Raw genomic sequence first — 16,852 nt, forward strand, 5'->3', positions numbered from 1 at the left:
CCTTTAACAACAATGAAGTCCAATTGCCTAGAGTAGGGGTTCCCAACCTCCGGTCTGTGGACCAGTACCAGGCCATGGCATGCCAGCAACTGGTCCGCACAAACAAGCAAAGCCCTATCCATGAGATGCAGGCAGCACACAAAACCACACACCCTCCAGTCCATGAAAAAACCTCTCTCCACAGAACCGGTCCCTGGTGCCCAAAAGGTTGGGGACCTCTAGTCTAGGGAATATGTGTAGTTACTACAGATATTCTACTATTCTCTTCTGTTATAGATATTCTACTACCCTATCTCACAATTGGTAGGAACCCTATGTATGTAGTATATGTGAAGGGGTCCGAAGTAATGAAATTGTTCCAGGCTAACGCAGAGTTGATCCAGCCCACTGATGCTTATGAGCTGTGGGTGAATTAGACTGTAGTATTTATTTGTGGGGAATGTTGTTTTTCATATACACTTAAGGCACTATTTAACTAAGTGGCATATAAGGTGGGCGTGTAAATATTCTAGTGCTATATGACTGATGATAGTGAGGCACAACTACAGCAGAAATTATTTGTTCTGTTTCAGTATCGTTCTTCTACAAATTACCTGGAACTAAATTAGACATTATATCTCAGTAGTTCTGGGACTTTCCCCCAAATTGATTAATCTAAAATGGAATTTAACGTGCATAAAGGAGAGTGGGACATGGAGACTTCATAAACCACTGCTTATATTTAGTTCCCCCTCTGATAATGTATTGCACTCGATAAAGGTTTGTCAGCAGTTATTGGCATAAAGCCTAAGTAATATTAGCACTGAATAAAGGAACTTCCTACAGTACTTTTCATGGACATCTCGTGTTATTAGTGTAAATGAATATCATGACACGTGATATTTCCAAAGAGAATAATACATGCCTTCATGAGATTTAAGTCTATTTCTTTGCTTTTGTAAAAGTGAATCATAGAAGATATTTTTCGTTTAAGGATTATTTGTCTTCAAAATTTGTTTTTGATAGCTGCATGATGTTGCTTTTATTCAAGCATTTAGAACCAATTTAGAAGTCATTAATCACAGGATGAAGTGACTTTAAATTCTTACCGAGTATGATTTGGAAGTTATATTATCACTAAGGTGATAACAAAAGAATAAAAATAATGTCTGTGTGTGTGTTCTGAAATCATTTGGCTTTTATCTTGTGCTCTTCCAAAGAGATACTTGAAAGAGATTTTTATTGTTCTCTTTTTTTAATGCCACGCAGGTCAAGGTAGTAAGAGAAAACTTTCAAGAAGATGCAGAAGATAACCTCCCAGATTCAAGAAATCAAAGCCATTTAATAGGTAAACTAATAAATTGAACTATGTATTTTCTTTTTATGTAACCCACTAAATCATAATAAACGAGGACAATTAGACAGAAATTTCTTAACACTTCTTTTCAAATAGCAGCCATAGATAAAGAAACTTTAAATACAGGGTATGTTTAAATACAACTTATTATTACCAAGGAAAAATGTGGTCACCATTTCTTTACTCCAAGTCTTCTTCAAAGCCTAGAATTTTCCCACCAATCAGTTAGACGTGAAGAAGCTTCTTGGATGAGAAGCAAAATGTTTTTAACGGGAAAAAACCCAGGAAAATCCAGTTGCCTTTTGAAAAAAAAGCACCTTTGGGATAACCGTGACCTGGATAATTGAGCATCTCCATAGAGAAATCCAGGGCATGTTACTGTACATGAACATCCGTAAGGGGAGCAAGAGGGCAAACGATGAAATGTGTATCACAGCATAAACCATGTGACTTAATGAAGTTCCACCCAAACTCATTTTTCATCATTTTGGCCTTGTGGTAGATCTGTCGTCTTAGAAGAAGGGGATTAGTCTATTTCTCCTATGCTTTTTTTCCAGCTGGTAATTTCCTCCATTACAGCTCTTGTTTGATGGACAATTATTTGAGCTTTTCATTTTGCTAATTTAAACATTAGCTTTCAGGAGTTATATAGGGAAAAAATGTAGGGAAAAAATGGTATTTTTGTTGGAAAAAATGGTATTTGGCTTAATGGAAAGTTCTGCGTGGCACACTGAATGTACCCAAACCATTTTTTTATGCATCAGACCTAATTCTCGGTAAAGTGAAAAAAAAACCCCAAGCAATAACAAAAATAAAGGTGGAAGGGAAGATCTTATGTATGTCTGCCTGTCTCACAAATTTCCATTTATGCAACAAGCTTTCATCTCTTTCATACTTTTCCTATATTTCACCTAGCAGTCTGTCTCCCAAGCCCCCTAAGCAAACATAAGAATCAGGCAAGTAGCTATGGGGCCATTTTATCATTGGGTTCATTCTAATCTATTTAAATGCAACATATTTTTACCAAATAAAAACTCAGTTTACTCCGACGTCTTCAAAGCCTAATTTATGGAATAAAAACATGCTAGTTTCTCTTCCTCTTCCTTTCTGGTGCTCTGTATATTTCCTGTAATGTTTGTGCAGTGTGTAAATTAGACAAATTTTGCAAAATTACCTCTAAAACTTTAGATTTTTTGCTTTAAAAAAATGCCATATTTGCTGCTAGTAAAAAGTTCCTGACCTAGATGCAAATAGTTTTCTAACATACTTAAAGTGTTATGTTATGAACCATGGTGCTGCTTTTGCTTCTACCTTACACTCTGCTTTTGTTTCTATTCTGTGTTACAAAGCACCAAAACAAGGCCCATTGAATTTATTCTGGTAGTACAGGCACTCCTCATTTAAGTACTGACTCACGTAGCAACAATTTGCCTTTAGAAGAGTAACAGAAAAGTGGCTTTATGACCTATCCGCACATTTATGACCTTCACGGGCCTGTAAAGTGAAGCAAACTGGAATAAGATTGTAAACATGTATAAAATGATTGCAGAGTTGAGGAAAAGTTCATAGCATTCCATGTTTGATATTGATTTGGATTAAATCAATATCAAAAATTTTTTTTAAAAAAAATGCATGATTGGGCTACATATCCATTCGTAGAAGTCTTTACTGAACATCTTGTTTTAGTTCTGATGTCAAAGAATACATCCTGATGCCTCGAGTAGCCAAGCTTTCATAAAGCCATTAAGTTTGATCCCTCTTGCAATGGGACATTTTGGCTTTTGGAAAATTTGCTTTAAAATAATAAAATTCTATATTATGAATAACAAATAAACTAGAGTTAATCAATCGCTAATGAGAAGAATGGAAGAAAGGTATGTTGGTAGGGTGGTGCCTCGCATCAAAATTGGCCTTTCTGCAGCTGATTTTAATGGATTCCTCTTTCCTAGAAATAAATCTGTCAGGGATTAAGGAGACAATTCTGCCTTGGATGAGAAAGACTTGTCCAATATTTTACAAGGCTATAATAGAGACTCAGCTGGAAACAGAATCAAAGATTTAAAAATCTATCACACATTAGTTATTCTACACACTCATGCAAAATGTACTTCAGTGTCATAACACAGTTTGAAAGATGATTGTCAAATTACCAGGAACTGGTAACTAAGTAATTGGAAGCTGTGCGTGGCCTGTCTATAAACTTTTCTCTGAAGGAGTTAAAGTAGATACTTAGTCAAATATTTAAATTTACCAGCCTAAATTCATCACTTCCCACAGGGAAAAAAAGTCTACATTGTGAGATGTTGCTGTCATAACATAGAACAATAATATCCTTATCTTAGTTCTAGGATTCTCTGTAAGTTTAATAAAAAAAGTATTATAGAGATATCTATACGTGTACAATGAAAAATCTTCTATAAATTATGCTATTTGACTGTCAGTTAGAGCTCCAAACCCTTTGTATTGTGCTGAACATAATAGATCATCTCCCCATTGTGATTATAGATGCAATTCTGACTACTGACCCAACCCAGAAATTAGAGATAGTTGAACTATCCATGTTATTTTTTTTAATTGTTAAATGTATATATAAATGCAGTGCTTTTTTTCTAAAAAAAAAAAAAAAGTGCCGGAACTCACACATGTCATACAACCTGCCTGCCTACCTACAAGGTTCCATCCAAAAAAGGTGCCGGAACTCCGTTCTGGGCGCTCTATGACAAAAAAAAAGCCCTGTATAAATGCATTTTAGTGACACACAGCAAACTAGCACACTTCACTCACTACACTGAGATTTTTTTAAAAAATCTTCCTCTGGATCCTAAATATAACATATTTAATATAAATTATGTCAATAAGATATACTATTTTGTTTGCTCTTACTAGACAGAAGTAGATTCTATTATATAGCTAATATATGGAGAATTTGGTCTAGTAGTAAAGGCACCAGGATAGAGACCAGGAGCTCAGGAGTTCTAGTTCTGCCTTAGATATGAAAGACCAGCTGGGTGACTATTTGGCTATTTTGGTCCTTATTCAGCTTGGTTATATATATCTGGTGAGATCTGATTAACTGATTGATTTTGCAAAGATACTATAGCAATTGTCTTAGTATAATTGACTTACCTTCCATAGTGCCCATCCATGGCGGAATGGCGTCTATTAGCAGAATGAACTATCTTCACCTACTCCACACAAAAAGATTTAAATCCATTTTGGTGGTGATTCTTTGGAGCAGGTTTCAGGGGACATAATGATTTTTATGAGTAGAAGGAAAGTATTGTGAGAACATAAGTCTACTTACAGAACATTGGATATAATCATTCTTGTGCTTAATTGCAGTAGGAAGACATAAAGAAATCGCTATCATTGTCTGTTTAAGTCTACCTACATATCTATGCGTGACAATGGTAAAAAAAATTCAAAGGATCATTGTATAAATTTCATCGGTGGAAGAAATGAAAGGCTGTGATTTGGATGATACAGACTGTTTTTTTTTTTTCTGTCTAGGAAGCTCTACTAGAATATATTACTCAGAAATACAGTGCACATTGATTTTAGAAAAATGCGTATTCCGTTGAGGTTTAAAAAGGAAATAAATAGATCAAGGAGCAAGGAGAAGTTTAGTGAAACCCAACTGCAACACCGTCTGTAATCAGAAATACAAGTGTTTGGCCCAGAATTAAAAACTGAAGTGACAGCTTCTTTTGTATTCTGTACTCGAGCTCTGCAGTCCATTAAATTTATTGTTAAACATCTACTAGATAGATTCTGCCTTCTATAGAAGTCATTTTCTTGTAATATCATTTTTCACTTTTCAAGAACAACACTGAAAAAGGTTCAGTGGTTTAATTTAAAACAATTTCATCAGGAAAGAAAAGTCTATCTTATATATGCCTTGGTTTGTTAATCATTTATTTAAAACTTTTATGTAGGTGCCCATCTTATGTCCAACTCTGGGCAGGTCCCAAACAGAAGTTAAAACAACATAAAATCCATATTAACACTATAAAACTAACTACAATTGTTAATAACAGTGCTTTGGTTACCTACCTCCTTTATTGAAATTGTTGAGCTGAATTTCATTGAATATTTTTAAAAAATGGAGAGTTATTAATCTACATACTTCTAAAGCCTTCTTGTTTGTAGGTTGCAACCTACAATTAGCCTTAACAGTGCATCATAGACCAGTAATTCTTTACAATGAACCTCATATGAACTGACTTAAAGCAGCTGACTTAAAATTGTAGTTGCTTCAGCACTGTTGCACCTCTGCACTGCTGCTGTGGTCACATAATCATCATTTCCAATGCTCGCTGCCAACTTCCCAGGTCAATGGGGAAGCCAGTAGGAAGTTGAAAGTTGCTCCTCGTCCCACTACTTTTTTGCCCACCTGTGGTCATTCTGCTTCTCTGTTTAGGTAAGGAAATATCTCTGAAATGGATCATACATAATAATGAAGGTAATTTTCACACCACACCTCTAGTTTCCACAAAAGAAAGGAGAAAGTGATGAAAAATTCGAAGGGAAACTTTTTGATAAAAAAAATTGCCTATAATTTGATTGAAAGTTCAGAGACAAAGTGATCACTTTAGATGTGATCTAAAGTGAAGAATGAAGCTTTATATTAAAGAACTCTTAAGTATTATAGGAAAATGATATGTTAATAGCGATTATGAAAAAAATCAACCCATGTTTAACCTGGAGAGAGAATTGTTCAGTCTTCATTCTGCTTCTTTTGTGTCAGAAATTTCATTAAGTATCAAGAATGGTATAGTAAATTAATATTCTTTTTCTCTCTTTTTGCCCACCTGGTCAAAAAAATAAATCCTTCCTAAATGTAAGTTTTTAATATATAATCTTGCTTTTTATATATGCATGAATAGATAGATACCTGTCATGGTATCAGGATTTGTGCCAATACTCTCTTTGAATATATGTAGACTATGTGAAATGTCAATTATAGTTTATTCACCAATTTTATAAGTGAGGTTGCCTCTAGAAATATTGCTATTTGGAACATTCCTGTTCAAATTGAAAGGTATCATTTCTCTCTCCAGTTGTTTGCTCTCTTGTTAAGTCTAATTCAAGTGTTTTGGAAAAGGGTTTTTTCCAATTTCATGATTTAATGTCTTTTTTTATTTTGTACTTCTACAAAGTATAGAAATTCCAGATGCATATTTTGTTCTGGATCATTTTTATTATATAAGGGCATTTTTATTATATAAGGATTTTGACTTTATTATCTTGTTAAACAGGCAGGACCCGGAACAAATTCTGCATATGCCAGTTCAGGTTTTAAACTGCTCTGTTTTTTTTTACCATCTGCTCCAGGCTTTTAGGCTTACCTCCAATAATACCCCTTTATACCCCTTGTGTACATATGGAATAGTCTGCCATGCTTCTTGGGCTGTTTTTTTTTTGTGTGTGTATGTGTGTGTGTGTGTGTGTGTGTGTTTCTATGCATGTGTCTAGCTTAATTTGTTTGTAATTCTGTAAATATTGGGACATTCCGACATGGTTGATATGTCTCTGTTAATGACTTTGGGCTAGGAAACAACTGAAAAGAAAATGTGTTTGTTAGCACACACAGTATTTATTGTGTCCTGTAAAAGGCATTGGCATATATCTCCATCTACATCTCCACTTCATGTTGTGAAGGTATTTTGTATAACGGTAGCTTCCTTTAATAAGCTGATAGGTTTTCTGCCTATGTTATGAGAAAGGAGACCATACTTTTTCAATTACTGCATCTCTTTGGACCTAAAGTAGCCTACGTCAGTTCAGTAGATAGATAGGAATGCTTGTCCAATATCTACAATTGTTAATATTCCATTAAGGGTTTTCAGTGTTGGTAACTCCACAGCCCTCAGAGGTCTCCCAACACAGCATACTGTGGATGCACATTCTCTGCAATTCCTACTCCCATTATACTGTTGGCAGCACTGCTGCTCTTATTACTGCATAGGTTGAGGAAGTTTGTGTGATCTCTCAAAGAAGATAAATGAATATCATCCTCGTGCAATTTCTTCCCAGGAAAAAAAAATCAAGTTTATAATAGTTGGCTAATCTGCTGTGGGAACAGATATCAAGAATGCAATTGCCAAGGAAAGAGGTCATAGAGAGGAGGGTGATTAAATTCTTCTTGCTTGATACAACTCTAGAAATTATGGAGGAGAAGATAATAAACAATTTATGTGCAACCTCCAATCTAGTAATCAGTCTCTGTACTCTGCCTTATTGTAGATATTGCAGATCAGTATTCTCTCCGTGTATTAAGAGTACCTACCTATTAGGCTTATATATTAGATAGTATCAGGGGCAAGATTTTAAGAGGTTATTTCTTTCCTATCTTTTGCCAGCCTTTGGTTGTTTACTGCATTTATATCCCATCTTTCTACTCAAAAGTTACTGAAGCTGCCTAACCAGTAGAAAGAAAATATAAACAATGAAAATCTGATTTTAAGAAATTAAGATCACAGCCAATTCAGACTGAAAAAGCATGGTGGAAGAGGGAGATCTTGACTCCTTTCCCAAAATCAAATTAAATGGGAGCAGAGTGGCTTTAATGAAAAGAAGGACTAGGGATGACATGATAGCAGTGTTCCAATATATAAGGGGTTGCCACAGCGAAGAGGGGGTCAACCTGTTCTCCAAAGCACCAGAAGGCAAGACAAGAAATAATGGATGGAAACTAATCAAGGAGAGAAGCAACTTAGGACTAAGGAGAAATTTCCTGACAGTTAGAACAATTAATTTGTGGAACAACCTGCCTCCAGAAGTTGTGAATGCTCCAAAACTGGGAGTTTTTAAGAAGAGATTGGAAAGCCATTTGTCTGAAATGGTATACGGTTTCCTGCCAGAGCAGGGGGTTAGACTAGAAGATCTCTAAGGTCCCTTCCAACTCTGTTATTCTGTTATTCTACCAGTCTCAAGGGACCTTCCCAAGGGAAGTCCTTACCTGGGTGTTCAACAAATGGTCTGGGAAAAATGAGGGTACCTTTAAGAGGGTTTCTCCTGCTGATCTTAAAGATCTGAATAGGTCCATATACACGTGTATATAGGATATTACTAACTGTAATTGATTCTGCTCTTTTGAATTCTTTCTGACCACAGACACCAAATTATTTTCCATGTAATATAGAAGCAGTAACTTAAATCTTCTGTGTATATCCAAATATTACTTTTATTGAAATAATAAACACTTATTAAGTTATGTGGAGGAGAAGACTAAGACTTTAGCGTCTTGCTTAAGCTCATCAGATGAGATAATATATATACTTTGCATTTAAAAATCTGGAAAGTAACAGTCAAATTAGGTGAGAGCATCAATGAATTGTTAAGATGTTACAGAATGATCTATTGAAATGAGCAGATTTAGTAACAAACCATAACGAATTGGATGTATTTTTACTCAGAAAATGGGATGTAAAATTCAGAGAAAGAAAAAAATGTGCAGTATTAAAAAAAAAATTTCACCTGAAACCCAAAACTGTATTCAACAGAAGTTTGTTACGCTCTCCTGCAGCTTGAGAATGTAGCTTATCAGTGTCAATCTTTATTTAATGAACCCTTTCAATAGAAATTGAGTAGAATCTTGTAGCAATCATCTTCACAAGTTTGTGAGCCATTCATTTTTTTATCCCATCAGATAAAGGAATATTTGCATTATATCCTTACATGCTTCTCAGAGAAATCTATAGAGAACCTAAATGTTTTTTTGCAAGCAAATTTAGTGAAACACTACCAGACAAAACCAGCACACAAACCAACTGCCACTTTCTTTTTGGTGTACCTGTTTTTAAAATATACTCTGAGGTGTTATACCTGGATAAAAAAGACACCAACAAATCAAGTTTTTAACTATCTGTATCTGCATGAAGCTGCATTCAATCACACACTTTCTAACAATTCTAGGAGAAGGATTGCTTCCTAAAATACCTTAGAGACAGCCAAGTTTTAGTTGTATGTGTGTGAGAGAGATCTCACAAATCATGCAGGTATTATTCTTGTAGTTGTTGATTTATAACTTTAAAAGACAGGTTCAGAAAACTGAAATGTTAGCAGGGGATTGATATGGAAATATGCTGGTGTACTTTTGAGAAATGATAGTTTAATTATATAGAAATATTATTTTGTATAACTTACTTAAACACATATGTAGAAAGTGTTGTAGATCTGTTTAGAAAACTTCCCTTTGTACACACAGTTCAACACACAAATGTTCCTGTAGAAGGAAATATCCCAATAGCTCTGGACGGTAGAGGCATCTGGGGAGGTGAATACCAAAAAACTCTTTTCTGGAACTACTGTCATTGTGTCCTAGATTTTGTAAGTTGTGAATCATTTCCTAACATGCCTTTCCTGCCAGATTTGTTAGAGCTTATTCCAACAAGTAAAATTAGTTTCCAACAACCAAACTTTTAAACAATTATTAACTAGGAGAAACCAAATGCAACAACCAGACACATTTAAAACATTGCCCCATGGTACAACCAAATGCACATACATCCGTAAGTCAAATAAAACAATATTTAAGCGAGAGGAGTAAGGATAAATTGGCCAATTGGATAGTGTCGAATAAGAGATATTTAAGTCCTTTTCAAAGTCAATGTAGAGACAAAGAGAAGGAAAGAGCTGATTCCAGAGTTATGAGGCCAAACCAGATTTTATGACCTAGAACAGAAAGAGGCCCAGCTGAGAGGATCATAAGAAGTGATCAAGACTATAAGGAGAAATAAGGCCAGGCAGATGTGGGGCAGGGCATTTAATTTAGTTGATTGATTGATTGATTGATTGATTGATATTTCACTTTAAATTTTACAATTCTCAGCAGTTACATGATATGTGAAAAATTAAAACATCCACATTGTCCAAATTCTAAAGTGTGCTATAACATCTACTGGGAACTATAGCCCACATGTTTAAGGATTGAATGTTAAGAAACAAAACATTCTCTAGATTCAATCTATTTCCACTACATTCTTATACCTGCTGAAAGAACCCTTCTGAGCTGAGAAACATACTTCCCAGAAAACTAGATCACCTTTGGGTAAATGGATGTTCCATGATTGGCCATGATAGCTATTTTGTGAGATGTCCTCAACATACTGTAAAACTTCTAAATATGCCTTTTTAAGAAAGCGTTCTTAAAATTAAACAAGGAATAATTGGAAATTGTCAGAACTTTGATAATGATTGGGATAGGCAAGGTTAACTGGAATTTGTTGAAATAGTTTTATGTAGAAACAATTCTCTTCTTTATAAAAGCAATTTTTTATAAAAAGAATTGTTTTTTTTTTTAAAAAAAAACCCTTCCCTTCCTGAATAATAAGTATCTAGTATGCATTAGCTTCTTTTAAATAATGTCAAGTTACTTTTCGTCACAGTCTGTTGAAGACAAATAATTACTTTCTTCTTCTAAGAGATAATACATATAGCACTTGTCTAATTGCCAATTCTTTTGCAGCACTACTGAGGCATTCGGTTTAGCTGTCCTTCCTGTAAGCCAAATGCATTAGTGTTCTGGATCAACTTCCTTATTAAACATAGCCTTAACATGCCTTTATGATTATGTATAATCAACTACTGAATTATAATAATTACTTTTCCAGAAAATGTACCCTGTCCATCTCAGTTGGAGAACATAAAATGATTAGCATTCCGAAAAATATGTGTAAATCCAACAGTTGCATGCAAATGTTTAGGCACATCTGGTCAAATGATATGTTTCAATAAACTCCTAATGAATCAGAGCTGACACAACCTTTACATTGTACTAATTTTCTTGCAGATTCAAATGCATATCTTGCATCCTTTTATGTGCAATTATATACAGATTCAAAATAACAAAACGGTGAAGCATCTTTCTACCATTGCATTGGGAGGTCTTTTTTCCCCTTTGCTTTTCTTTGCAGAACTTTTCTAGCTCAGAAATATTCTTTGTTCTCTTTACAAGCCCTACATGGTTGAGATCTGACCACATATTTTCAGTAATGTTCAGATACAGGGACATTTGAAAACATTTACATGTAACTAAATACTTTGATTTCAAGCTACATTTTATTTTGCTGTCTTGCTGAAATATGCACTCTCTTTCTGCCTTCCAATTCTTCAGTGACAATGAGATGTTAGGATATATCGATATTTAGTCAAATCCATTCTTCCTTCCATCTGTACAATATTTCCTGTGAACTAGCTGCCACAAACCCCAACCCATACTACAGACACTAGAGCAAGATGTTGTTTCCTTCAAACACTTTACTGTTTTTATCCCAAATTCATTTTTTCTAGTTTTTTGTTTTATCAACCTAAAGCATATTTGTTCTGAATGGGTGTATTTTTTAGGCAATACCTAAAGATTCCCTTCTGACAACTTTCCCGCGTGGATCACATAGGCAAGGTTTCATGGTGGACTTGGGGATGACAATTCCATTATCAGTTAAATATATTTACTATGGCCAATAAGCCTACCCTTTTCAATATGATCAGTACTATAGTTTTAAGTGGGTTTCATCTTTATACAATCCTTCTAAGTCAAAATAGTACTTTTGTTTTTCAAGCTGAGCTGGACTTGTCCTTTGAATGTCTCGACAGGAAGCACATCTCTAAAATTAACAGAATAACACAGTTGGAAGGGACCTTGGAGGTCTTCTATTCCAACCCCCTGCTCAAACAGGAGACCCGATACCATTTCAGACAATTGACTGTCCAGTATCTTTTTTAAAGTCTCCAGTAATGGGGCATCCACAGCTTTTGAAGGCAAGCCAGTCCACTGGTTAATTATTCCATTCTACTGGTTAATAAATTTACAGACATTTCTAAAATTCTGTTTTCATTTTGTCATTATGGAGTACTGAGTGTAGATTAATTAGTGAAAAAAATCAATTTCAACAACTGTAGAATCGGGCTGCAGCATAACAAAATTAACAAAAGTGAAGGGAATCTGAATATTTTCTGAATGCACTGTATATGCTATAATAGCTAGTTTAGGGGTAACTGCTTTCAATCCTCTGCTTTATAAATAATATATAATAATTGGATTTATTATGTTTTATTTTTGTAAGAATCATAGCTTTGATCTAGAGATGAATAACACAAGGTACATCTAGAAATGAGCAATTCAATTTCTATGTGTGCAACGTATCTTTCCCTGATTTCAGTTTTTTATTTAAAATTCTGTATTTATTTGTTAGGAAGATAAAATGGGTTCCCCCACTCAAATAGCTATCCATAAATTAGGAATAGGAAGTTGTCTTACATTTTGTCACAGAGGAAGCACCACCTGCATAATTTAGCTTGTATGAGAATATTAAGGGAATCAAATTAAGAACATCTATATATAAAAAAAAGGAATGGTCACAGAGTGACAAAGTGATAAAGCAGCTAAAATCTAGCTTTGTAAAAATTAACCTACATTCCTTACCTGACTCTTATCTTAGTATTCATGGATTCCATAAAAATGAAAGCGAGAACCAGAAAAGTTCATAAATAGGATTGTCAGGATTGTGATTGTGTTGTGATTTCTCAGATAAGTGGCTTTACTTATCTATTTGGAATCTCATTTTACCTATTTTTCTCCCAAAAAATGGTAAATATGACTTGTGGTTACCCCAAAAAATGTTCATCCTGCCATAGACTAAGATGAAAATTGTCCCCAAGACCATATTCTGCAGATGGGGAAAATACAATGGTAAATCCTCCAAAGTTCCATACTGTTATCAGTGAATTATTTATCAATTTCACTTCCAGCTAATATGAAAGGACAGAATTCTCTTTCTGAAGATCAAGTTAATTCTCCCTTCCCCCCAACCAGCTTTTATTGCAGTAATTTGTTAAAAAGGAAAATAACTTCCCGAAATAAATTCCTGTTAAAATGTTGGCCTCAAAACATAACCATTTGCTAACTACTATTGCTTCCTGCTTATATTCAGTTAACTTTGGGCACAGTGCTTAGAATATCATCTGGTCTGGAGGAGGAGAATTCATGTCTTGAAACTGGGATTATGTGGAAGAAAGTGTGTGGATTCACTAAAACTTTCTACTCTTGGTTTAGAGAACATGTTGCTGCAATTTTTAATTGGTTTCTTACTCAAAATAATAATCTGTGTTAAGAAAAAAGCAAAAAAAACCACCATCAATTCTGTGTATTATTGAGTCACGTTTACATAGATTGATTTTGAACAACCTAAGCAGAATAAAATCTGGTTGGTATTTTGAAAGACATTTGAGTAAGAATTCCTGTTTAGCAGTCAATGGATAATTCAGTAGTTAGCAGATATTTTTGTCACATTTAAATAAAATGGGGTTCTGGGTCAGAAACTAAGTGAGCAGAATTTGATACCTCAAATCTTATAAAAAGCTAATTGCGAAGATTTTAAGTTTGGGGGGGGGAAGGGATACCAGACTTCTTTTGAGAGAAAACAGGGAAGTTTTATTACTATTATGAAAAAAAAGCCTCACTCTCCATCCTTTGTCTCCTTAAATTGTTTTAAAATCCCATCCATAATAAACTCAGTATGCAGAATGTGGACCACTGAATTTAGGAAACCAAACCATAACCTGACATTCACTGTGATTAAAGTATGAGAGTTTAGGGTTGATGGTAGACATTGGGTCTACAAAAGAAGGAAGGAACGAGTTGTCATGCTGCCTGACACAACTGTTAGTTGTCCAGGTTTACAGACTTCCAAGCTCTTTTCTTTTCATTGGAGTCAGAGGTTTGGATTCTGATATTTTCCTCTGTCTTTTCTTTGTTTGGCACTCAATATTGTTGAGGAGGATCTTTTCAGAGCTGGCTTCTTCAAATAAGCAGCCCCTCAGTTCATCTACACAGTTGCAGCAGATGAATAAGGATATTAATTTCCCCCCTTTTCATACATATGGAGACAGGTCCTGAAAAAAAATGTTTTTGGACAGGGAGACATAAGTATAAGAAAATGAATAAATAGCATAGATCTTTAGAAAACTATTAATTCTGAATGTATTGATTTGTTCTTCATTGGCTAATTGTTCTCTAATGTAAACTTTGACTAAAAGGCCCTAGGGAGACATGAGAGCAATGTGAATGTTGCTGAGCCTTCAGCTTGAGTAAATTACAAATCACACCACAATACAGGGAGCACCTCTGAAGCTACGATCTCGGAAATATATGTAGTCTTCCCGTGAAAGTTAACATTCGGTAAAATCATTTTTTTGGGTAGGAAAGGCCTTTCCATAAGATTTTCCAAATGGCTGATAAGCAAAACTGCAACTTTTAAAGCTTGTCCAGTTCATAAGTAGGAACTTCATTCTATTGCAGAATTTTTTTGTTTCTATGGTTTCTAATATATCTGGCAGTACATTCCAAGAAGTGATGAGTTGGTTGGTATTAGGAACTTTGGTTGGAAGCACAGATAAATGGATATTACCTTACGTGTTTTAAATTTGAAAGGAAAAGGTTTCGCAGATTGGTAGATCTACCTAAATTGGCAACTGAGCAGCATAATGTTTAATTGTCTTTCAGGAAGTGTCTGGGTTCATAGCTGTTGCATAAAGCTAGATAATGGTCTGATTGGTTCATTTAATCATCTAATCCTGTGTCTAGAAACTGGAGTATAGGTAGTCCTCAACTATTCATTGAGTGAGCATTAAAAGTTAACAACAGTACGGAAAAAAAGTAATGTATGACTGTTTTTCACTTTATGGCCATTGCTGCATCCACACGGTCACATGATCAGGTCACATGCTTGACCATTGGTTCATTATGACCGTTGCAGTTCCCAGGTTCACGGGGTCACCCTTTTGCGACCTTTTGACAGGCAAAGTCAATGGGGAAGCCAGGTTCACTTAACAACCATGTTACTGACTTAACTGTGGTGATTCACTTAACAGCCATGGCAAGCAAGGTCGTAAAATGGGGCAAAACTCACTTAACAAATGTCTCAAATGTTAGCAACAGACATTTTGGGTTCAGTTGAGATCGTAAGTCGAGGATCACCTGTATTCATTCCAGGCATCTTTAGGATAGTGTTGCGGTGCAGTCAAAAATAAGGCAACAGTTTCGTTTGTTAAAAATGCTGCAGTTGTAAGCGTGGTGTGCTTCCAACTCAGTATTAGAATTTGAGGCCCCAATGCATGACAAGGCCTTACGTGAAGCCCTATCAATTCACAACACAATTTTGCTTCAGGAAAGAATGCAGTGGTTTTTTTTTTTTGGTTTTTTTTCATTCTTCAGTGTATGCCATGGCATTGAGACTAGGTCACTTTTACAAACACTTTATTTCTTTTCAGATTCATGCATTAGTTGGACCTTCAGAGCAAAACAATGAAAACCTGACACATTCAACTTTAGTTAACATAGTCAAGTACAGCCCAACATATGTAATTCACTTTAAAACTGACACTGATTTGGAAGCAACAAATCTTTATTTCTATGTGTGTGGTTTTTGTTTTTGTTTTTTGCTTGTTTTAGCATTTCCAAGAATGGAAAGGACAGGCAGATAAAGAGATCTGTTCTGCCATCTGTAGCATGAGGTCTACTTGCCAATTGCCAATGTATTTTAAAGAAAAGAACGATTCACATTGGAGAGCTTATGAAAAACTAGGCTAATATTTGGAAGGAATAATGTTTCAGAATTAACAGGCATCTATGGATGAATCTGTTTCCAGTATATCCTTCAAAGAAAATCAGCCATTTAATTTGGTGCAAATTGTAGATAGGCCCAATTCACGTGTTTAATTTCTAGCAGGGGAATCCTTTTCCCCTGCTAGGTATGTGTTCAAACTACTTGGTTTGGTCAATATATTGGATGTAAATGTAATGATTTCTCAGAATAAATGTCATTGGTGTTCAAATGATATTTGAGCTGGGGGTCATGCCAGCAGTCCACTAAGATTCACAATATGGTAAAAAGGAACATAGAATTTGAAAGAGCTGCGCTTGCTGTGACAAAATTAAATAACAAATGGGAAATGTTACAAAAACATCAATAAGAGGAAACATAAAATTGAAAAGGAAATTATTTGTTAGATTGTATGGAGCAGCACCAGCCAATACATGATTGCTCACTACAGTCTAGCTTGAATTATTTTATTTGATCTAATTTAAGGATGTGCAGAAATTCTGTATGTGAAGTATTCAGCAGAGAGAGCACCTGTTTTCCACGTATTGTTCAGATGATTTGATGCATGAAACTAAACTGGGTTGTTACAGTTTGTATATAGGCTAAAAGGGGGCTATGGGTAGTAAAGGAACAGTGAGGAAAAAGAAGGACATTTTCCTTCCTTCCTTCCTTCCTTCCTTCCTTCCTTCCTTCCTTCCTTCCTTCCTTCCTTCCTTCCTTCCTTCCTTCCTTCCTTCCTTCCTTCCTTCCTTCCACAGCTCCCAGTAGTAAATACCCCACCCCCCCCCTGTACTCCCAATTTTTGGGGTGTCTTCTTTTTCTTCTCTTCCTCCTCTTCTAACCTTCTACTACTAACGTGCCACAGGATTATAACTCTTAGGCTGCCTATCCTAAATTTTCCCAGCACTTTCCC

General features: G+C 35.2%; 1 protein-coding gene across 16 annotated transcripts in view; it reads left to right on the forward strand.

Annotated features, from left to right (window-relative positions):
* The window catches only part of NCKAP5 (NCK associated protein 5), a 656,435-nt gene that overhangs the window by 567,963 nt on the left and 71,620 nt on the right, over nt 1-16,852 (forward strand). For 15 of the 16 annotated variants that reach the window (XR_005554850.1, XM_039328230.1, XM_039328233.1 and 12 more), the window contains one exon: nt 1,249-1,327. Coding sequence is in view for 15 of the 16 variants with exons in the window: in XM_039328230.1 (XP_039184164.1) it covers nt 1,249-1,327 (79 nt within the window). In the remaining variant the exon portion in view is untranslated. Of the gene's footprint in view, nt 1-1,248; nt 1,328-6,181; nt 7,953-16,852 lie in introns of those variants that run through there. The other variant, XM_039328240.1, reaches the window with a different exon arrangement.

Source organism: Crotalus tigris, unplaced genomic scaffold, assembly GCF_016545835.1.
Source record: "Crotalus tigris isolate CLP2741 ecotype Arizona unplaced genomic scaffold, ASM1654583v1 scf7180000024374.3283719, whole genome shotgun sequence".
NCBI classification, from domain to species: domain Eukaryota; kingdom Metazoa; phylum Chordata; class Lepidosauria; order Squamata; family Viperidae; genus Crotalus; species Crotalus tigris.